Source organism: Melanostigma gelatinosum (genome assembly GCF_949748355.1).
Source record: "Melanostigma gelatinosum genome assembly, chromosome: 18".
NCBI classification, from domain to species: Eukaryota; Metazoa; Chordata; class Actinopteri; order Perciformes; family Zoarcidae; genus Melanostigma; species Melanostigma gelatinosum.
In genome coordinates this window covers 3,865,251-3,889,270 of record NC_136651.1, presented here as the reverse complement: position 1 = coordinate 3,889,270, position 24,020 = coordinate 3,865,251, and the positions used below count along the sequence as shown (strand labels likewise).

General features: G+C 42.1%; 3 protein-coding genes across 4 annotated transcripts; 2 read left to right on the top strand and 1 right to left on the bottom strand.

Annotated features, from left to right (window-relative positions):
* Nucleotides 1-9,417: 9,417 nt before the first annotated feature.
* On the top strand, nt 9,418-13,730 carry tor1 (torsin family 1; the record flags this gene model as incomplete). 2 transcript variants are annotated; one of them, XM_079289257.1, is made up of 5 exons in its annotated part: nt 9,418-9,708; nt 10,888-11,153; nt 11,245-11,420; nt 12,027-12,154; nt 12,282-13,730. In XM_079289257.1, the coding sequence occupies 5 exons, from the start codon at nt 9,507-9,509 to the stop codon at nt 12,524-12,526; spliced, it is 1,017 nt and encodes a 338-aa protein (XP_079145383.1). In that variant the 3' UTR covers nt 12,527-13,730. The 2 variants fall into 2 exon arrangements, with proteins under 2 accessions (XP_079145383.1, XP_079145384.1); XM_079289258.1 differs by lacking the exon at nt 9,418-9,708 and adding an exon at nt 10,122-10,302.
* Nucleotides 13,731-15,280: 1,550 nt separating this feature from the next.
* Nucleotides 15,281-18,055, bottom strand: nsa2 (NSA2 ribosome biogenesis homolog). Its single transcript, XM_079289133.1, has 6 exons — nt 17,914-18,055; nt 16,877-17,064; nt 16,629-16,779; nt 16,329-16,508; nt 15,999-16,191; nt 15,281-15,893 (listed from the first exon to the last, which is right to left on the bottom strand). The coding sequence occupies exons 1-6, from the start codon at nt 17,914-17,916 to the stop codon at nt 15,826-15,828; spliced, it is 783 nt and encodes a 260-aa protein (XP_079145259.1). The 5' UTR covers nt 17,917-18,055; the 3' UTR covers nt 15,281-15,825.
* Nucleotides 18,056-18,354: 299 nt separating this feature from the next.
* On the top strand, nt 18,355-23,998 carry gfm2 (GTP dependent ribosome recycling factor mitochondrial 2). The gene is made up of 20 exons (XM_079289561.1): nt 18,355-18,594; nt 18,685-18,769; nt 18,952-18,997; nt 19,094-19,191; nt 19,302-19,427; nt 19,515-19,603; nt 19,703-19,791; nt 19,891-19,951; nt 20,734-20,919; nt 21,016-21,096; nt 21,186-21,334; nt 21,915-22,055; nt 22,143-22,242; nt 22,329-22,515; nt 22,600-22,676; nt 22,757-22,895; nt 23,008-23,193; nt 23,294-23,409; nt 23,495-23,677; nt 23,775-23,998. Exons 1-20 carry the CDS (start codon nt 18,553-18,555, stop codon nt 23,901-23,903), a joined length of 2,310 nt encoding a protein of 769 aa, XP_079145687.1. The 5' UTR covers nt 18,355-18,552; the 3' UTR covers nt 23,904-23,998.
* Nucleotides 23,999-24,020: the final 22 nt, after the last annotated feature.

Genomic DNA, 24,020 nt, shown 5'->3' with positions numbered 1-24,020 from the left:
ATCAGTTGATAAATGAACCGGCTCACATGAAAAGGCGCCAACAGAGGCTACCGGGCACAAAGGGGGCCGAACATGATTTTGGATGTCGCCGTCACAGAGCTGCTGCTCGGGCTGATTGCTAACCGCACTGAACTAAACCTTTACTTTGTCCACTCTACCAGTGGTGGGAAGTGACTAAGTGCATTTACTCAAGTGCTGTACTTCAAGGTACAGTCGGTAACTTTAATAGAAACAACTTTTGGTCATATTTGCTCAAACTATCAGACAGATAATCTGTGAAAAAAATCTGGTTCCTCCGCCTCCGGAAGAAAAACAACCAATCAGAGCCGAGGAGTCTCTCACTCGGTCAGTCCCGGTAATTTAAAAAGGCACCGCCTTAACCAGCTGCCACATTAAAGTGATGAACACATTCGTGTATTACTGTTTATAATACAACAATATCATAAATATGATTCGGAAATTGGCCAAATTCTGCATAATAAGTATATCTGTCTTCAACGTCTGTCTCTTTAAGCCCCTCTCCTGAAGAAAAGCCCAGCCTGCTCTGATTGGCAGAAAAGTACAGTGCACTTTTGCAAAGATGGTTCTCAAGCCGTGGGTGGGAATACTCGGGTCGTGGGCGGTAGATATTTTAATGAAACCTGCATGTGACATAGAAAGGGGAGCCACATCTGTATGGCTTGTTTGAATCACATGATTTCTGACTGACTGGGATCTGAGTATAAAAAGTGTTTCTGTTGCTTTTCATCCAAGCCACAGATAACTCTCAGTCTAACTTAGTTTGTATGAAGTGAGTCAAATAACGAATGTAGGATTTGTTAATACTGATGTTAATACTGATGCTAATAATACGGATTTGCATCAGTCAAAGGTTTAATGCAGACTTTCTCATTTGTGTTGGTATTGGTGTGGACACGGTGTTAATCATAGCAGTGGGGGGGGGGGGGGGGGGGATGGTGAGTTTAAACAGCAGCACAAGCGTCCAGACTCACGCTGGTACAGATGGTGTTTGACCACCGATCACCAGCCTCACGAGCACCTCTTATCAGTCGCTTTCACAGTTCAATCAGCACTCTGAGTTTGTGACTCCTTCTCTCTGTAACAGCGTTTATTATCTCCGTGTGTGTGTGTGTGTGTGTGTGTGTGTGTGTGTGTGTGTGTGTGTGTGTGTGTGTGTGTGTGTGTGTGTGTGTGTGTGTGTGTGTGAGAGAGAATAGGGGGTCAAAGAGCAAAGGAGGGAGAGTGAAAGCGAGTGAGAAATGAAAAGGATTCCCAGAGTTGCGAGGTATAAAGGATGCAGATGGCTTAAGCGACCTCTCGCTCTCCATCTTTGTCAGGAAAAATGAAGTTAATTAAGTGTTATCTCACAGCTGAGCCGTCTATCGAGTCCCTCAGTGTCACTTCACAGCTTTTAGTGGGAGGGTGATGTGTGTGTGTGTGTGTGTGTGTGCTGAGAGTTACTACTGATCTGCCTGAGACAGTTTGTCCACCTGAGCGGACGGCATGAAAATGCTCTTTGGTTCTGGTACTTGTTGTAACATTTACTCGTACTTATGCACCTTTGTACCTCTTATTTTACCACCATTCACAGGTGAATGTTGTATTTTTCACCCAAGTTAATTAGTTTGAAAGCTACAGCACATTCCAGCTGCAAAGGAATTCAAAACAAGGCATTAAGACAAATGCATGTACATATTATATTATTATTAAAGCACTAGGTTTTGTTTTACACTCATAACGAAGGGGTTTCGTTAAGGAACCACCTACAGTGATGAAGAGTTCATCCTGTCTGGAACGTGAATGTGTGAATCAAATTTCATGGCAATCCGTCCAACCGTTGCTGAGATATTTCACTCAAAACCACAAATTGTCAACCTCACGGTGGCGCTGTGGAGGAAGACATCCGGGATCACCAGTCGGTAGGATTCCTCCTCTGTGGATCATTGACGTCTGTCCAATTCATCCAATATGTGTCGAGATATTTCAGTCCGGCCCAAACTTGTCTCGACATTGCCCCCCCCCCCCCCTCCCAAGAGTCCCTCTGGCCTGTTCTGTCGGTGGATGATGAAGGACAGCCGGTGGAGCAGGTGGGTGTAAAACAAGCCCCGTGTTTGTTTGTTTTCTCGCCCCCCCACCTGCTGTTGCTTCCTCCTTTCATTTATTCTGCCTTCCCCTGATATCATCCTTCACATCTCTGTCTGTGACAGGTTGTTCCCAAGCCCCCTCTCACAGCAGGGATTCACACATGGCAGATAGTTCACTCCCGCGTCTGATCCAGTCGCAGTTGGGCTTCATTCCCAATCACAGAAGTTACTCGTCTTCATCACGCCTGCTGATTACCTGGTTTCATTGAGTTGTAACTTGTTTCCGTGACATTTTCGTGGCTACGTTTTAACAGCAGTCTCGTCTCTGCTCATTCAGTGCACCTGTTCGAAGGATCCATGACCCCAATTCAGTGTGTGTTTATTTAGCTTTCAGACCAGAAGGTCACTCACTCACACACACACACACACACACATACACACACACACACACACACACACACACACACACACACACACACACACAAGCAAACAAGACTGAAAACAAACAAACAAGACTGAAAGGGCCAGTTACCTTCAAGGTTCCCACAGGTGTGTTTGGCTGTCCCTGTCCTTTCACTGCTCCCTTTGTTCATAAACCCCCCCCCCCTTCTTTGGTTTGTAGAATTTGCTCAAGTGACCGTACGGCGCCTCACAGACGAGAGAAATTGAAGGAAATTAAACACATTAACAACCTCTTATATATTTCCTTGCCATGTAGTCATACAACTAGCTATTAATCAAGTTAAATATGCTTTTTAAGTCAAATGTATCATGTCTTCAGGCCTTTTAAAACAATAAATAACCACTGTTCAGCTTCAGCGCCTTTGCTGATTGATGAGCTGATGTCTTGGAGCTTGCCTCTCAACCTGGAAGCGGAAGAGCAATTCATTTTCTTCCACAAAAACAATTTTTGTCCCAAAAGGTGTTGTTGTACTGAGAAAAAGTGGATGTTTGGTTTTTTCAAAATAAAGGTTAGAAATCGTGCACAAAAGTGCGTGAGCAGACCTCGGTGTGACCGAGTGTTACACGTCGTCTGTGTGGGTGAGTGTGTTTTAATAAAGCACGATTAATGTCTTCTGGCTCTGGCCCAGCTTGAACCTTACAGCTCCCACCGTAAGGTTTCTACAACTGTCAGCCAAAAAACTGCAGATTCGGGTGATAATTCTCTTTGGGTGAATCATTACGAGCAGCCCTTTACCACATTGTTTTCACGTTAATATGATGTACTGTTATAAAAACATATTGAGTATAGCTGCTTTAAATTGAAGGTGAAGTGGAAAATTCTACTTTCCTCCCTTGGTCTGGGAGGTCGGCTGCGGGGATCGTTCACCACCTGAGAGAGGAAGGCTGTGGCGGATGTTGGATATGAAATCACTTCCCGCTCGGGGTCTGAATATAGCCGTGATGGGGTACTGAGGGGATGTTTATATGCAGAGGCTCCTCACACAATAGGGACAGCGTGTTTGTCGGATGACGGCCTGCATTGTACTGTCGTACAACATTTATTCTCTCTCTCTCTATATATATGTCTTTGGGTATGAGCACCACTTTGCCCTTTGTTGCTCTGTATTCTCCTGTTGCATGCTGGGATATCTGTGTTCGCTGTGGAGCATTCGGCTTGGCGGACGAGCGTTGCCTTGACGTTTGTTTGGCAGCCAGCAGAAAACACATCTTACAACACTTATTAAATCATTTCAGCATATATTTCATGGAACAACAATAAATATATAATAAATATATAATTCTAAAACCAAGTAGTGTTTTTGTTGCAAATATTCAATTTTAATTACATTATTAGCTTAATTGCCGTGCAATTCCAATTAAAATATCTTGTAGAGCATGTTTTTTAGAAAATGATTTGCCCCTCATTGGATGTTGTACAATTCTGTTCAGCCTTTGAATCTGTGAGATGTCATACCTCTAAACATTACACCAAACAAGAGTTCTCACGTGACTTCTTTGTTGTTAACTTCCTGTAGCGAGGCGGACAGAAAATGCATGTTTTAAAGACACAGCGACATCTAGTGGATTTATTTTAGCATAACCAAGTGGCCGAGCGGGTTTATTTGGGATTAGTTCAATTCAACACATTTTTGGTGCTCACTGCGAACAGGAGACTCTGTGAAATGGTGCACACTGACACTGAGAAATATGTGAATGTAGATGTAATACGTCGAAACTGGTGTATGAAACTCTGAATTTGATCATGATTTATCATTTATGTTATTGTTAGAGTGACTTTCGAACAATAAAGCCACATTAATGCTGATGCAAGTAGTTTTCACATGAAAGAAAAACACTGTTGCAATAGAACGCAGTGTTTTCTTATGACGTGTTGGACTCTATACAAACGTGAAAGTCACTGAATCAGCAGAACTTCAGTCTGAGTTGAATATTTACAGATGCAGCAAAAGATAAGAGAGATAAGGTGATTTTTTGTTCATTTCATTGGATCAGTTGTTAGATGTTTGTGTGCACTGGATGTGGGTGAGCCGGAGGACCTTGAGTAAACCCGTACCGTACCTACCACCACAGTAGACAACACACAAACCCATGAAAGGCTCAGGCCTGCTAACCTCCTGCTCCCCTGGTCTCTGTCTCTCTGTGACGAAGGCCAGAGGACAGTGGAGGAGACGCTTACCTGGATGTGGAGCAGGACTGGAACTCTTTATTGCATTTATAAACCTTAATCTGAAAAGTGAAAACAATGTCAAAGCGGAAGAAAGATGAACAGTGACTCTGCTACATGATTTGTTGGTGCCAACATGCGTGTCAATGAGAGCCGCAGGCATCACATAACACTCAAAGTGCAACATGATCTGATGCAGTTTGGATGGAAAAGTAACAGTGAGGCGCTGACAGAAAAATGTGTTTTCAGACCACAGTCTCATTTCTTTAGTATTTAAAAAGCTATAAGTAACCACTGTACATGATTCAGTGTTTTTGGTAGCCCAAGTATTGTATCTAGGTTTTTTTCATTGTAATTTCCATAAGCTCAGTGGTTGTATTTACTGTAATTCAGTTATTTGTGTGTTCTGCACTTTCCAAAAGACATTTCTTTGCAATTCCCTGTGCACTGTAAAAAGCACAGCCCGTCCTGGTGGATGTACGTGGAATAACAATTCAAATACAAACGAGTAACTGCACTGCACACTTCTGTGTTTTCTATTTTTAAACACACAACACTCATTACTATCTAATCTCTCTTACCAGTCAAGTCTCCGATCGCCTGATCTCTCTCATTGTAGACTTCACAGGAATGCTCTTTGGCCCTGGTTTGATTCTTGACGTTGCCAGTGTGAGGTGCAACAGGGTGGGGGTTAAGGCTAGGGTTAGGCGAGGTGAACAGAAGGGGAGTGGGGGTCAGTGTGTGGTGCCAGTGCCCTATGTTCATAATGAGATTAGAGGTTGACCTGGCCCCTCTGTTTCCCCCCTTTAAAGCTCCAACTCCTCCACAAGTTCCTTCTCCCATTCTTTAACCAGTGAATGAACCAACTCTGGAGAAATGAGTGGGAATGAAAGACCTCCACTCAGGCTCAAAGATACGAGTTTCCCAGCTGGTAACAGAAGAGTTAAACAACTTAACACAAACGAAATATTTTGCTCTCTCTGAGTCATCAAATCTTTTTCCAACACCCACAGCGAACAGACATTTAGACTCAGTTATTCTTTCCCACTTGATGGTCATTGAGTAGATGCCCAGACATGTCAGGACCTTAGTGGGGGGGAATGCCTGTTGCATTACACTATATATACACTCGTCTTTTTTAGAAAACAACAAACCTAAAAGACTACACGTACAGCTTGTGCTATGTCACAATACATTTTCACAATTAACTTTCATATATTCATATATTCTCACCATTTGTTGTCGGCTCTAGAGATGGGGATCGTGGCAGTGGTTTGGTTCTGACTGAAGTATCTTAACAACTACGCTACTGGGTGGATTGCCATGGTTTCTGGTCCCAACATTCATGGTGTCGAGAAACAAACATCATTCCTGCTAAACATCAGAATGTTAGCACGCAGACCTTCGCGTTTAGCTCAAAGAGCTGCTTTACGTAAGTGAATAGCTAAAGAAGTGAACTTTGAGTTTAACATTTTTGTCTCAAATATAAGTCAAGAATGAGCCTTGATGCTCACTTAACATGTCAGTGATTAATAAATGAAGATACAGTTGCAGCCTAAAGTCATGAAAGGAATAATGCAGAGAATCTCATTCAAGTTTGTCGCTCAGTGACTTTCTTGGAAAACAACAAGAAATTTGGGAGCTTTGTTTTCCAAAAGTGCTTGTGCAGATGCTAACAGATAGCACAGGAAACTGAGATCAGGCGTAGGGCTGCTTTCAAGCTTTTTTTTACACTTTTTTTTCACAGCTCTCACAGCATTATCAAGCTGAAATCCCTCCCTTCCCTCACAGTTATCTCGGCCCACGAGGGAGTCTGGGCTTCGTCAGGAGTCACGGCCCCCTCGCTGGGCCTTTCCCCCCCCCCCCCCTCCCCGAAGAGCCATCCTGAGCAACTCCAGGAAGAGCCCTGATCCTGGAACACAAGGAACACCATCTGACCCCGTCCACACCAGGAAGGACACGCCGCCACAATGACAGGCTGGATGAGAGGAAGGAAAAACACCAGCAGCAGCAGCAGAAAACCAAGGTCCTTTGTTTGCCTTGTGCCTCCTGAGACAGTCTGTGTTGGCAGATTAATGACCACCATCCTGATCAGGAGTTAGTGGCGCGAAGGCTGGGAGTCAGAGTGCTATGGTGGGAGATGTAGAATAAACGTATATAAAGCCTGCTTCAAATGTATCACTGCTCTTTACTTCACCTACCTACTGTACAGCTACATAGTTTCCCTCTTCCCTCGAGTGCTATTTATCAATCTAGATTGTTTTGGTGTGAGTTGCCTGTATAGTTTTGGAGATTCCGGCTATGAGATGTCTGCCTTCTCCCGATATAAGGGGACTATGTGCACTGAGCTTATGATGCTGAAATACATTGAAAAACTTCATGTAGGAGCTTTTTTATGGTCGATATCACCAAAACTATCTCGATTGATAATTAGTACTACAGGTCAGACAACAAACATATATTTTTGGTTTTGACTTAAACTTTTCCCTTTGAAATGTTTCCCACAAGGCTGCCCTCTCATTGCTAGTCTATCTCTTTATAGACATTTTATTTTGCCGATGTAGTTTTTTATTGCAAGATTAGCTTCAAACCTGTTCTTGGTTTACACTGTCACCACCCACATGCTATCCTCAAAGTGTGCCAAAACCCAGCAGAGCCAGAGGCTGCAGAGGCTGCAAAGAGGGCGAGTTACTGGAGGAAACGTTTGGTACCTATAAACTACATGCTCTCTGATAGACGAGCCTTAATTATGGAATAAAAAGGTTCCCAGAGATGATGACCATATGACTCAGAACAAAAAGAGTGCATTACCTCATGTTGTCAAAACAATGTCAGCCATTTCAAATATATCATGTCATGTCAAGATTGTGGTGTTTATGACCCGATATCGCATATAATAAGCCCTCAATAGGCTCTAAAGGCCGCAGCAGCAGTTCCTCACCTAGCCCAGGCTATAGAGGACGAACTCCCCAAATATAAACTGGGTCAAGAGTGACTGTTGGCCAGTACTGAATTAGAAATGTCAAAGCTGCAACACATTATTTCCCTTTGCTCTGAGTGGATTTAAAACCTCTGGTTTAGTGACAGAGTGTGACATGTTTACTTTCTCCAGAGCTCTTTTATATTCAAATGAAACCTGCCCCATACTCTATTATGCTGCAATGAGAATTGGGCTAACTCAGCCTTACTCAACTCACTCAGTGGCTTCATATTTGTCTCCTTGGATGCATTCTTCCTCCAAAACTGATCCAAAGGTGTATGCATTGCTTTCAAAATGTTGTGATATTGATAGAAGCTTGAGGAGGACAATGTAAGTGTGGGTGGTACAGTCTTGATAAGTCCGGAGCAGAGAGGGACAAAGATAGGGTTAAGAGAGGGAAGGTGCTTTTATTATTGCAGCTCCTTTTCCTCTGGGAACAGCTTCCTGTTGTTATTCAAGCTTTCTTTCACCCTTCTAAATGGTTGTTAACTGTATCCTGGTTCCAATTTAGATATTGTTATGATGCACCTTGATGTGCTTTAAATCACAGCATCATAACAAAAGTAGCTGCGCAAGCCGGTTGCCACCAAACCACACCACAAATCTTTAAATCTTATTATTCATTCAGTTTATTTCGGTAAGGGACATTTTAAGTATGGTTCAGAAAGGCCCTTATTCTGACATGTATCCTATCGATCTACAAAATCTAAAACAGCCACAAGCAAAAGTCAGAAACCTGGGTGGTCACTCAAGTCCCCCTCAGGATGAATATGCTAAATAAAATGTATCAAATAAAAGTTTAGATAACATAAAACTTAATTCATCCTGAGGGAAATTGCTGTGCAGCAATGCAATGTGGGAAGAGCGCAAATACAAAGAGTGCAAATACAGAAATCTCGGATAAAAGTAAGTTACAATAAGTTACAAATCCAGGTAAATATCTATGTCACCTAAAATCTTCAAAACTTCTAATTAACATCAGCCTTAGCATAGTACCGCACTAAGTACACATTTTACGTATTTGTACTTTACTTCATACCTCCACTAGCAAATATTGTACCTTATTATACTCCACTACATGTAGCTGCAAAAGGAAACTGATGTGCTATAATCCAATAATATCATATCATTCTGTAATGGGCTATTCTGCTTTATGAATACTTTTGGTACTTTAAGTATAGTTTGATCATTTATTTGGCCCACATGCAAACCCCTCTTTGTAGTGTGCAACTGCCCTCTACTGGCAGGTGTGATCACTTTTTTAAAAGCCTTTCTTCACCGAAGGGGAAAAGTATGATACCATTAAGTAGTAATAGGTTACATCTTTTCCATGTGATTTGTGCACTACATTTGAATTAACATGCATCTGCGGTGCGTTCAATGCATAAACGTTTTGCACCCGAATGCAGCCTTTATGATTTAGGAACATATTCCTTCCCCAGATAAGCCAATATTTTTCTGCACTATTACAATTCCAATAAGACATTCGTTCATACACAGCACCTTAAACATTTTTTTAACATTTGTATGTGGCAGAAAAAGAGCTTGAGGGAAATCTTGGATAATGTATGATAATAAAAAACAGTAAAATAAAAAACGAGGGGCCCTTAATTTATTCTCAGGTGAACGTCACCTTTGGAGTCTGACGTCACGTCGGCTCCTTGTGTGTTTGGCAACCACAGCGCCTCCAACTGCCAACTGTCTGTACTGTGTTGACTCAGAGTCCGCGTTGGCAAACATTTTGTCACGCTAACAGGCACACTGCCTTCTTTTTGCCTGACTTAAAGTTTGATGAAGCGGTGATTCCATTGAAATGAATCCGAGGACGAGACACGTCCTCCTGCTGTGGATGCTTGTCTGCTCCGGCGGCACAACGGAGGCGATCGAGCCCATTAGCACCAGCATAGCGGTTGGAATGGCTGCGGCTCTGACCGGGTTTTTAGCCAGCTACCAGAACATTTTCTACTATTTCCACGAGTGCTGTCGACCCGAGTGGATTTCCTTTAACAGGACAGGTAAACGCGTGGTTATCCATATTACACATTTGCCACCCTTTGTGATGCCCTCTTAGTTTATGTTAAGTTAGCTAAGCGTTAGCGTTAACCGTTAATGTCAGTTAGTGGGTTTAACGGTGGCCAAATCTCTTACATCGCAAGTTAGCGAGCCTAGCTAAACAAGTAGGTTATATACATTGTATACACTTGTATAAAGTCAATTGTCATACTTTTTTCTCCTTTTATTATCCATTCAAACTTGTCAAACAGTTTGTATGTTGTGTTGAGCAGAGTTTGTCGCGTGTTTGTGACGTGTACGGAAGTTCCTGGTTGTAAAATAAGCTAACTAGCTGGTCTAGCGCAGATTCTCCCGTGGTGGTGTTGTGGTCGTTTTAAAAAACTACAACTACTCCAGGAATTAGCTGATTTCGACGATGAACGGGGCACGGTTATATTTGTTGCTCCATATTTTTTTGTCTACCGGTGTGCTCGTACACACGTTTGAGCCGGTAACAACAACATTGGTTTTCGGTGTCGCTGCGGCTCTGGGGCGGACGATCTACAATTATTTACACGAAAGTTGCGATTCGAAATGGATCGCCTTCAATGCAACAGGTGAGAATGTGCAGCACGTTCGATTACATATGGTTTGTTTTAACGCGACTAGGTAAAGGGAACCACACCTGCGACGTTAATTATTTACATTTACGACAGTGAAAGTGTCATGGCTCCAAGCGTTTTTAACCGTTAAAACGGAAACCTAAACGGTTGAGTAAAATATTTTGACATCTCCTTTCAACAACAAAGTGTGAAATGGCCTTTGAGACAACAGCCACCTCCATCCATTGGCGGAGTACATAAACTCAAGTACTGTATTTACTCAAGTACAATTTCGAGGTACTTTATTTAAAGTTACTGTGAGGAACTTTTAACTGGTCTGAATTCAATGAAGATGCCTCTATATGACCTACTCAAGCAAACAAGACCATCAACGAGAAGATTGGCCTTTACTTCTTAGTTATTCTCAATGCTCGTCAACCATGACACCACGGTGCTGGAGGGGAAGGGAGGCTCAGGGGAACCGGAACCAGGACTGCGAGGGGTGGACAATGGGGTCAGAACAATGAGAGGTTTTCTTAGGGAACTCTTAGGCGTCCGCAGCCACTAATCCTTGTTGCCTTTGTGCTGTGCCCTCTCTAGGTCTCGAGGTTGACCTGGAGAGCAAACTGTTCGGACAGCACATTGCGTCACGCATCATCCTGAAAGCTGTGACCGGATTCATGAGCAACGAGAACCCGAAGAAGCCCCTGGTGCTCTCTCTGCACGGATGGACCGGCACCGGGAAGAACTTTGTCAGTCAGATGATCGCTGACAACGTTTACAAAGAGGGAATGGACAGCAGCTTCGTTCACATCTTCACATCTGAACTCCACTTCCCACATTTGAAGCATTTTGATACCTACAAGGTGTGATGATGAATCCAGTTACTCTAAATTGAACCACAGTGACATTCTTATGTTCGGCCTTCTATATGAATATGCTGCTGTTTCTCCTCAGACTCAGCTACAGCAGTGGATCAAAGGCAACGTCTCCAACTGTGCACAATCCATGTTCATCTTTGATGAGATGGACAATATGCTTCCTGGCTTGATTGACAGCATCAAGCCGTACCTGGACTACTACGACAGGCTGGATGGAGTTTCTTATCGGAAAGCCATCTTCATCTTCCTCAGGTGACAATCTGACCTGTCAAACTATTTAATTTGAGCCATAGAAAGATATCAATCCAGGGAACAGAAGTGTATCACATGTCTGTTTATAGATCCATATTAATAGCAAGTACTGAAAGAAAAACAACATGAGAAGTGTAGGTATGAAACTGAGTTTTCTTAAGTTTCTCTCAGTTAAACAGCAAAATGTATGTGCGTAAACATCCTAAAATTTGTGATATTAAATGTAATTTTCGCAGAATCTTGACAATGGGTGTGGTATTATATTCCCTTATTGAGGAGACGTTTTGACGACGTCTTTCAGGTTGTTTGCGAACAACGGAAACATCTGCGATGCGTTGAATGCATAAACGTTTTGCACCCGAATGCAGCCTTTGAGATGTATTTGGTTCCAGTTTGGTGCGTTGGGGCTGAAAGCTAGTATTTCTATGATCTAAAAACTCAACAGAGCAGTGACATGAAGAAATACTTTTGTGTTTAAACGATGTTTAATGTTCAACGTTTCAATGTTTCTGAGATTCACTTGGTGAGGACAAATAACTACAGTCCTTTGCTGCTGCAATCAGAGGCAAATTGTAATATGTTCCCTGTTTCTAATCTTCCTCCTAGCAATGCCGGAGGGGAGGGCATCATCGAGACGGCGCTAGAGTTCTGGAAAGCAGGACGAGATCGAGAAGAGCTCGAGCTGAAAGATCTGGAAACAGTGCTCTCTCTATCTGTGTTCAACAACAAGAGAAGTGAGTATAAAATAAAGGAATGCCTCCTTGTTTTGCTGGATACTTTGGTGTCATGGTTCAGAAACTAGATTTGATGAAAAACATTGATTCTTGTCCGACTAAAGGATCTGTTAATCTCTTCCCATAGGTGGCTTGTGGCACACAAGTTTGATCGACAAGAACCTGGTGGACTTCTTCGTCCCCTTCCTGCCTCTGGAGGACCGGCACGTCGTCCAGTGTGTCATGGCCGAGATGAAAGCCAGAGGACTTCGGCCTGAACAGAAGGTGGCGGACCAGGTGGCCAGGGATGTAGTCTACTTCCCCAAAAGTGAGAGAGTGTTCTCTGTCAAAGGCTGCAAGACGATAGCAAGCAAGTTGGACTACTACACATAATGTCGGCATCCGATGGACGCTGCGTTCGATCACTATGTGCACTTTTTTTTAAAGAAAAACACTCTCAGCCAAATGACTAAAGAGAGGAAGTCATGCCGACTGAACTCTGAGGAGGTCTCTGTGGTGGTTTCTCTGTTTGACCCTGTGGCCAAGTGGAGGACTTCACCGGGCCTTCTCCAATGTTGCATATCGTTTACACTGAATGCAGGAGGCGGATGGAATGAATAAGACTGGAATGCTGTCCTTTGTAGGTGGTTAAAGGGGTTTAGTGGCTACTTCATGTTGTGCAACAGTTTGAGTCTCAAAAGAGGTTTTGGTTTCCTGAGCTTCTTAATGACCAACAGGATGTCAGTATGGCATGTCACTGTTGTGCATTTTCTTTATTTAATGTGTACTCCATATATATGGATTACTGGAAACACCTGCCTTCATTGGTTTTTAATTTCGCCATTTCTTTTTTAAGATCTACTGAGTTATTTTACACTTACCGGTATGTCCACTTGAGTTCATCGACAGTCAGCACTGGCCTTGATGTCACTATCGGAACACAGAAGACTGTTTATGTATCACATTGAAATGAACATCAGCAAGCTATGTTTTCTATACAGTGCAGCCACACACTTTTAATGTCTAATTTGATTGATATGATTCATTTCAAATGGATTCTGTTATGTATGAGTAATGTGCACTGTAATTGATATTTATGTGTCCACAGTGAAATATTTACAGACATGATTTTATTTACACAGTGACGGGACTTGTTAGCTGCATTCGGACGCTGTGCAGGAACTCGGGGGCCCGACTTGATTTTTCTTTTTTTCTTCTTAAAAAATGCGGACATTTAAGAAAACAAAATGTTAATGATATTGTCTTTATCAGTGGTTGAGTATTCAATTATTTTAGATTTAAAACTCAGCTCAAATGTTTCTTTGAAAGCACAGTTCCCGGCTATATTTAGTTTTTAAAGAGGTCATACGTAGTTTGAAAGGAAATGTTCTGTTGGTTCTCAAAAGTCTGACAGTTTGCTGACAGGTTTTGAATCCACAACAAAAAAAATGTTCCATGTTTTCTGTACAATTGCTTGTAGTTACCTGCAGATGAAGGAGCTTTGGGTGGACTGTGAAATACATTGTTAGTGTGAATGAAAAGCAAACGCGAGCGAGCGTCTCAGCTGTAAACACACCAGACAAAAAAAAATCACAAATAAAACATGAACTTTTCTTGCTGTCACTGTTTCTGATGCATGTTTCACATCAGGCTGAAGAGCCACAGGGTGACAATTTAAAGAAACAGCTACACAGCATCAAGCCGTACCTGGACTACTACTACAAGCTGGATGGAGTTCCTTATCGGAAATTCATCTTCCTCAGGTGACCATCTGAAAGCATTCTGGTCTGACCTGTCAAACTGTTAAATTTGAACCATATCAATCCAGGGGGGAAAAGTGTATCGCACAGAAAATGAACAATTCTGAGCAGTTGCATGTTGTAATGGTGCGTTCACGCCGCGTTTGGTGTGAACACGGCATAAGGAAGTAGAAGTGGAGGTATGAAACTGGAGGTCTTTGACAGTTTCATGCAGCTTCTCTCAGTCAAACAGCTAAATGTACGTGCAGGAGCGTGATCCCAAATGAAGTGATATTTAATGTACTTCTAGCAGAGTCTTGCCAGTTGGTGTGGTATCATGTGTTTTGGTTGAGGAGTTCTGTCCATGTTTTCCACAAGTTTCTTGCATTTGACAATCGTGGAAACGTCTGTGGCGCGTTCAGTGTAGAAACGTTGCACACCAGTTTGCAGACTTTGAGATCATTTTTGCTTATCCATGAATGTTAAGTGTAATCTATCTATAGGTATAGACTTGAAGTTAATAGAATCTTAAAAATAGCAGGAAATACATCAGACATCTTACTGTGATTGTAAAATAAGCCAAACCGGTATGTACTTCACGCAAAGCACCAAATTATTCTAATTCCACACGCTTCTCTTCCCTTTGAGCTCGAGTCATTCTGACGTGGCTCTATTCACTAAATATGATGCAGATAAACATCAGTGGATGCTTGAAAACTTGGATGTAAATAGTTCTGTAGTAATCAAATAGTTATGTAATAAACCAAATAGCTTGCGAAACACTTCTGTGCAAAGTACAAAACAACTCAAGTTTGAAGCATCGCAATATTTGATCTGTATTTTTGAATTGTGGTTCTTTTCATACAAGCTGTACTTTCACTATAATACAGCTTGCAGAAGGACAGATGGACGATGCAGTTTATTTTCAGCTTTACTGTACATATAACGCTCTTACACATTGGATTTTATTCATTTTAATTCATAATTTCAAATGTCACAAAATCTTTTAGTCTGTTTGGTTTTGATCCATCGATGAGATTTATCCTGCTGCTTCAGACGTCCTGTGTTAGAAGCTACAAACTTATTGTCAGCGGCTTCCTGCCCATTTCTCCCTCAAATAACAGTGCGGTGCACACACTGACACGCGAAGGAAGCGGAAGAAGCTTGTTAGAAAAGACAAGTGATGTTTTTACTCCCTTTGTGAGCTGTGACTTTCTATGAAAACAAGATGACAGTAAATGTTCTGGAAGATTATTACAGTATATAGAATACAGCGTTTCCACTTTCCAATCTGTCAAACATCGACTTGAAACAGACACGATCATATGCTGGGCATTTTTCCAATGTCAGCAAATTTGTAGTAACAGTTATTTTATTGACAGAAAATATGAGGGAATACAACAGGAAGTGCATGAGGCAAACAATGTTTAATCAAGTCAATACTTAATCCAACAACATCTCAACTAGAGCTGTCCTTTGTCTTGGTGATGTTACCCAACAGCTCACATTGTATGCATTTTACAACTGCCCAGGTATTACTTCAGATCAGTCCACACTGTTTTTAAATATTCACTGCTACCTGAACTTTGTGAGGATCGCTGAACCTACACTCTTCACAATAAGCCCCGCCTTTCTTTTTTAAACACATCTCTGAACCGTCAGGTAATCAGCGAGGGTCTGTGTGACGGTTTTTAGCAGCAAATAACTACCGTAGCTTGACTGTTGTCTTGTAATATGGAGTACATCACAAGAAAATAAAGTGGACAAAAATGATCTGGTGTCATATGAAAGTTTATTTATATCATATTTAAAACACAGTAATCACCCCGTTTTCTTCTTGCGTTACAAAAATCTTCCTGTCAGTCTTGTGATTTGAAGCCCATTTCTTGTCGTAATCAACATTTGTGTAAATTCAGAGTTAACCAAGCACCGTCTGCGTAAAGGTCAAGAGTCTTATACCAGCAGGACTGCATTAATGCAGCCATCGTTCTCTGGGTTATTTGTCACCTGGGCGTATTTACCTGGGAAGTAAAAGAAACATTTCAGTTACAACACCATCACATTACTGTAGTGCATGTAAATCCACTGACCAACGCATTTATGAATTCACACAGATGAGCACTCACCCCAGATAACCTTTCCTCCTTGTGTAACCAGGCCCAGCTCGCTGACGTTGACTTCTACGACTGTTCCCTTTGTGATGACTCCTAGAGCGGTGTAGAGGGGGGAGGAGGGGTTCTTCTTCACTCCGAGGATGGGAAGGCAGAACGTGGCCTTCAGCTCTGGATGCGTGACGTGAGCTTTCTTAAAACGCAAACCCTGAAGTAGAATAAAGAGAGGGAGGTCATTTGGGAGTTAGGTACTTAATTCAACATTAAGCCTGAAGCATTGAGTCGGGTAGCGTGTTTTAACGTGACAAACAATACATTTCAATTCTAATTGTACTGCAATCTTACCATGGGTCTGATGAAACGCTCATATTTGGGAGGTTTACGGGTGAAGCCGTCGCCGACAAAGCAAACTTTGGTGACCATTCTCTTCCAGGCTTTCTTTTGTCTCTTTCCAGTTTTGATGACTTTAAGCACTTCCATCTCTCCCTGTGCACGCACTTTTGGCAGGGGAACCTCCCATTTGCCCTTCGGAAAACAGAACAAAGTTGTGATTAGAAACCAGTTATGTTATTTCCACACATCTATATCGTTACAATAGAATAGAACCATCGTAAAAGTGACGAGTATATTTGATCTGGTACTTACAGCCTTCTCTTTCCTCTTCTGTTTGATCATGTTGGATAGCACCTTAGCGCGGGACTGTCCCTCTCTGTCTAACAGGTAGGCTGGCACGGCTCCCTCTGGGGTCTTCTCATCGTTCTTCTGCTTGGTCTTTCTCTCTTCGTGCATTTTGAGGCTGCAAAGATACAAGTGAAAATTGTTAAGCTGTTCATTTGGAGTAGTTTTAATGGTTTGTTAGTAAAGACAAGTCCAGATTTCCTGTATATACTCACGTCTTCTTCATCTGGATCTTCTCTGAATGTCTCTGTTTGTGGTACAGTTTGGCCTTGAACCCAATCAGCTTCCTGGCTTTGTGGGAGCGCGCGTGGGCCTCACGGCTCTCCTTCTTCCTTTTCTTTTCATGGTGGTCTAGGCGGTAGCCATGCCGCTTGCGGTGCAACTCAATGTGCTCGTTCTGGGGCTACGAAAGGAAAAAACAAACATCCAAGTCAATTTAACTTCCCTATGAACTGTAATAAATGAAAAGGGTGGCGCAGAAATCTACAGTCTCTAGTTAAGTAAAAAGATACTCAACCAAAATTGCAAATTTTAACGTCTGTTATTAGATTGATCTTGCATGCTTCAATTCCCAAAACAATTTCTGGTTACAGCTTATGAAGTGTGACGATTTTATAATATTGTAAATGGAAGACATTTGGCTTGGACACACAAGAAGTTGATTTCACTTTGGTCTTTGAGACAAATGACATTTGTGATATTGACTTGATATATTGCCACATTGATCAATAATGAATATAATTGTTGATTGCAGCTCTGAAGCTATCCATTCCTCATCTATATTGGTGTGGAAACACACGCCAACAACGTGAACAAACACAATTAAGCTAGATTATCACTTTAGACAAAACCAAATCACTTTAGATTTCATAATTAAATGCAAATCTTACGACCTATCATTCAACATTAATGACATCTACAGTGGATAAAACGTAAAGAACATCCACACGAAAGTTGACATAAAGTTACTTCAAGGCTTTGATGTTATAAGAAACTCCGTTCAGACATATACAATTTATAAAGCTAACCATACGGTTGGTAAACAAGTAGGCAAATTTTCGTGCTCATACAACTACTATTTCTACAGCATTTTTGTCAGTGAAGGACAAAAGGTTTTAATATAAACACCACAAACACAGGGCAGCACGTCACCCTGCCACATGTGAACTAAGCTAATGCTAGCACAACATGCTAACCTGTTAAAATGCCTGATTTAAGTTATATAATGCAATTCAAACTTAAATCTTCTTACCATTTTGTGTTTAAGTAGTTACGTATCGCAGCGAATGCGTCGCAGGTGGTAACAGTTGGTACAGACGCAGAGTATTTGGTGTTTTTGCTTAGGGCTTGGGTCGTTTCGGTGTTGTTATCCCCGTAGCCGATATTTAGAGGAAGTACGTCATCCTGAAGCAACGGGTTGTCCGCTAGTTTAATATGACCGGCATCCGCTTAACAAACACTGACACTAAACCGTGTTAAAGACAAAGTAGGTATTTTTAAAAATAGATATGTAATACATCATTGATGCATGACATTATATACGTATATTAAACATTTTTACAACTTTTAATGTGGACGGAACCGACTTTCTTTCGTTTCCGGAATGGTAGCGCCACACGCTTGTTTCTAGGGATGTATTTTGGGGTCGTACATTATGAAAGCATGACATTTAAGCAACTAATAGCATAGATTATGTTGTTTTGTGGGTCACGTTAATGCTTTACTGTGATACAGTTTGAATTTATCTACTGGTTATAGTCATACGTCTTCCTCTTTTTTATTGTTATTGTGTGACATTGTCCTCTTTGACCGCAATGTTGCTCCACCATGGTTCGTCCAAAACTCAGACTGATTCCGAAGAATACGCTTGGAAGATAAGCAGTCATTAACGATGCGTGTCAGAGCCTGTCGGGCACTAAGCAGGATGGTTTGGGTAAGATATACTCTGCCAAGACAAGTGCTGACCGTGAACTATTATCTTAATATCATGTTGACTTCATAACAGGGTCGTTTTCATTCACAGGGAAGGTATTTATTAACCGCTGGCCTCCAGTGCTGCAGATGTAGAGTGAGCTGTCATATAAATAGACATTACAGCTTTCTTCCAGGTACGTTGTTTTCATGAATAGAAAATGTATTCAGATCCTTTACATAAGTACAAATAGCATGTTGTGATAATACTCCGCTACAAGTAAAAGGCATGCATTCAAAAAGTATGTAAATATCATCAGTAAAAGTGTTTACTGCTATAGATGTACAATGTTATTGTTCTTCATGTTTACTGTCATAGATGATGTCAAATCACTGAAGGCTGTGGCCAATCCTGATATATCCAAGTAAGTAAATGAAGTATACAGTCAGTTCTTTGAAATGCTGTTTAGATTCAGCTCTGGGCTCCGTGTTAACTCGTGCACCGTGCACTGTTTCTGCAGAATCCGAAACATTGGTATTATGGCCCACATTGATGCAGGAAAGACAACCACCACAGAAAGGATGCTTTATTACTCTGGCTACACGAGAGCACTGGGAGGTGAGTAGGATGGTAAAAACAATGATGAGGACACAGTGAATTCGTTATTACCCGTGGAATTTATTACCTTTTGTCTCTTTAATTTATTTCTGCTACTTTGTTGCTTTCAGATGTGGACGATGGGGATACAGTCACAGATTTTATGGCTCAGGAGAGGGAGCGTGGCATCACCATACAGTCGGCAGCGGTCACATTTGATTGGAAAACTCATAGAATAAACCTCATAGACACCCCAGGTAGGAAATAACATCCTCGTGAGAATATCACATTCTAATGGGAATGAGAAGGAGCAGCCGCTCATGTGACTGTGTGTGTGTTTACAGGACATGTTGACTTCACTCTGGAGGTAGAGCGGGCGCTTCGTGTTCTCGATGGGGCTGTTGCAGTGTTTGATGCTTCTGCCGGGGTTGAGGTGAGCTCGCTGCTTTCAAGCTGCTTCTTTTTTTTTCGTGTCCTGTAATTGGGCGCTCTTTGAACACAGTCGATTCTGTTGCTTTAAAAACGCCAACAGGCTCAGACTGTGACTGTGTGGAGACAAGCAGAGAAGCACCATGTTCCCTGTGTTTGTTTCCTGAATAAGATGGATAAGCCTGCAGCAAAGTGAGTGACCAAACAGTTCGGCCATTCAAAACCTTTTTTCTTATTTCTCAAAATGTTACTTTATTTAACTAGAAACTGTCTTTCATTTTCTACTTTCAGCCTAAGTTTTTCCATTGAGAGCATAAGACACAAGTTAAAAGCCAACCCAGTCCTCCTTCAGGTAGGCAACATGGCATCAAAGACAGTGATTTATAGTGACTGTAAATTATTTAATGAAATTATTAGATTATTATGCAAAACTGTGATCATAAGCAGTGGTGGCAGAAGTGCTCAGATCTTTTAACTTATGTAAATGTGCTCATACCACAGTGTAAAAAGTCATGCATTCAAAATGTTTCTTCAGTAAAAGTACAACAGTATTAGCATAAGAAAGTACCCAAAGTAAAAGTATTCATAATGCAGAATGTCCCATTTATGAATCATGTACATTATATTATTGGGTGATATTTATTGAACATGAATGGGTTCATCACTTGATCCCGCTGTTAAAGGTGAAGCTAACTTTGATTATGTGTTATACTGCTGCGTACAATATCAGAATGTATTAGTTCATTTATATTTTGTATTAACTCTCTAAATCTACAAAGTAACAAGTAACTAAAGTTATCAAAAATGAAGTGTAAAAAGGAGAATATTTGCCTCCAAAATGTAGTGGAGTAGAAGTAGCATATCAAAATTGTATTTAAGTACTGTACAGTACTTTAGTAAATATAGTTAAATACATTGCACCTCTCATTGTTAGTTCACTGATAAGTGGTTTACCACATGCTACAAGCAGGTTTATTAACACAAAGCCAAATAAGTCAAAATGTATATTTTATTACTGTATATATGTAATGATTGAATCAAAAAACAAGCTAAACAAAGACAGAATACCTAAAAACCTGTTTGGATTATGTCACCATGTGTAGATGTCTCACGGAGAGCCATTCTGTTCCATAGATTCCTGTCGGCTGTGGCAAAAACTTCTCAGGTGTGGTCGACTTGTTAACCAACCAGAAGCTGACATGGAAGCTAAGATCTACGAGAGATGATGGACGAGTGTTTGAAAGCAAACCGCTCGACCAGTCGGACGAGCCAGAACTCCTGCAGGAGGTGAACGCGGCCAGGACAGCTTTAATTGAGCAGGTACATGTCTCAGTAATTACAACAAAGTTTACTGCTCTAAATGTTAAAATGTTCCCGATTTCTTTCTCCGGTTCATATTTCTGTTTTTGATCACAGGTTGCTGATCTGGATGATGAATTTGCTGAACTGTTGCTGACTGATTTTAGTGAAAATTTTGATGCTGTTTCCTCAGTCAAAGTAAGTGTTGCACTGTACCACAATACAAGCCTATGAAGGGACACTGTTACTTGTGCATTCAGCAGTAAACGGTGCTAATGTGTCCCCAGCTGCAGGAGGCCGTGCGCCGGGTGACTCTGGCCCGTAAAGGCGTCCCAGTACTCTGTGGGAGCTCTTTGAGAAACAAAGGTGTTCAGCCCCTTCTAGATGCCATCACCGCCTACCTGCCCGCCCCCAATGAACGGCACCATGACCTGGTGTGAGTGAATAACTGACTCAGACCATAGCAGACGATTCCAGCATGATTGATGTCCAGGTTCTGCATTCCAATACGGTTTTTCAATGTTTTTTTTAATCATATTATTGATTGCTTTTATGCATTTTCCTTTTTTTTTTAAATATTGAAACATCCACAGCTATGAGGAACTTAACTACAGGATATGATTTTTTATTTTAGAGGGTAAAATACAGGAATCAAAAGAAGCAGTGGATGGAGATTAAGACCCTTGATGATCTCCTTTGCATTCATTATTTAAATGACGACTGTAAAAGCTTATGTACGGTGGCCCTGAGAGCTCACTGTGTTACAAATATAGAAAACAACCAAATACAGCAGCTAGCTGCAAGTAGCTCAGGCAACAACGGAAACTGTATGGGTCTGAAAATGTGCAAAACAGATTTACAAATATCTTCTCTAAGTAGTCACAGTTTATGTTCAATGGATGGAAGATGGATACAATTGAGCAAACACTAAAATCATGCTGGGATCGTCCCTTAATGGATTGTCCATGCTTTTATGAATATTTGTCAGACAATAAGCGCTGTTCATCATCCTATAGGCGGTGGTACAAGGATGACTTGTGTGCTCTGGCCTTCAAGGTTCTCCATGACAAGCAGCGAGGTCCTCTGGTGTTCCTCAGGATTTACTCCGGTACTCTAAAAGCACAAACTGCGGTCCACAACATCAACAGGAACAGCATGTACGTAGCTTTGATTACAAAACATTACAATTTTGACCAATACCTTTATGATATTTCGAAACTTTTCTTGCATCGTGTTGTGTGTAGTGAGAGGATGAGCAGGCTGCTGGTGCCGTTTGCTGATCAGCATGTAGAAATCCCTTCCATGACAGCGGGAAACATCGCTCTGACTGTAGGACTGAAGCAGGTAGAGCATCATACAGCCATGATATTCTCTATGTGCTATTTTGAAGATTTTCCCATCAAAAAGGTTATTTATGGTTTCCACATTAGACAGTCACAGGGGACACGATCGTCTTATCGAAGGCTTCGGCAGCAGCTGCAGCCCGCCGAGCCCAGAATGACGGCGGGGCAGGGAAGAGGCAAGGGGAACATGCCAGCGTGGTCCTTTCAGGGGTGGAGGTTCCTGATCCCGTCTTCTTCTGCACCATAGAACCGCCCACCATGGCCAAACAGACTGGTCAGTGACAGTGATTATAGTTTTGCTTCACATGCTCCAGCAAGCTTGTAGTCACTAACACATTGTGGTTTTTTTCCCTGAAAGATCTTGAGAATGCACTGAATTGCCTCCAGAGAGAAGACCCCAGTCTTAAAGTCAGGGTTGACCCTGACTCTGGCCAGGTAAGGCCCTTATTGTATTAAACAGGAGTTAGTTTCGTAGGAGCAGCTTCCACAAGTCAACCAATTGTCTCCGTCCTCAGACCATTTTGTGTGGGATGGGAGAGCTGCACATCGAGATCGTCCACGATCGAATCAGACGAGAGTATGGCGTTGAGACTCACCTCGGGCCGCTGCAGGTGGCTTACAGGGAGTCTATTCTCCACGAGGTCTCTACTACAGGTACAACGAAGAATGATTTCTTCATCGGTGCATTCGATATTTTGTGTCAGTGACATACTGTACTTCACCCAATTTTGGTTTCTGTATGAATTTTCCCACCAAAATGATGTAGATACGCTGGACCGTACTGTTGGGGAGAGAAGACATGTTGTGACAGCGGAGCTGGCCGTCACACCGCTGGACATCTCTGCTACGGGTGCTTCATGTGAATTAGCTTTCGCAGAGGAATTAGGGGGGCAGCTATCACCACAAATGAAGGAGGCAGTGGAGAATGGAGTACACAGCTCATATCTTCAAGGTATCATTGAACTCTTGCAAACTACTGTGCCATTTTTGTATTATTTAAGAATGAATAGGACCCACTGCAAATTATTTTCAATGCTTGCTTCCACCTTCAGGTCCATTGCTAGGATATCCTGTACAGGGTGTAGCTACACTGATCCAAAGTGTCACCATGGAACCAGGAACGTCTCCTGCCATGGTGTCTGCTTGTGTGTCCCGGTGCATGCTGAAGGTAAACCTTCATGGGTTCCTGCGTCAGAACTGAAAAGCACAAGATGATCAATGGATAAGAGGCAGTTGTGTTTCTGTGGACGTAGGCCCTGACGCTGGCAGGCGGTCAGCTCCTGGAGCCAGTGATGTCCCTGGAGGTGACTGTCGGGGAGGAACGCCTTGGCTCTGTGTTGGGGGACTTGGCCCAAAGACGAGGGACCGTCCGAGACATCCAGAGTCGACAGGACGACAAGGTGCTGCTGGCAACTGTGCCCCTGGCTGAGATGATGGTGAGAGGACATACAATTCGAACAGTTTGTCTGTAGTTTTTGGTTTAATTGGCCACCCGGACAATAGTTTACTATTCATACGCGGTTCTTTCAACAGGGTTATTCCACCATCCTGCGAACAATAACATCTGGCAATGCCACCTTCTCTCTGGCGCTGGACACCTATGAGGCCATGAACCAGCAGGACCAGAACACCCTCCTTAAAAGAATCGCTGGTCTGCTGTGAGCCCCGGTTCTCATCCATGTGAAGCTGTTCAGTAATGGGACCAATGGCCTTCTGGGACAGAGGCATGGCTAGTACCACAGAGTTTTCCAGGACTTGCAGTAAATGTCAATAAAATGC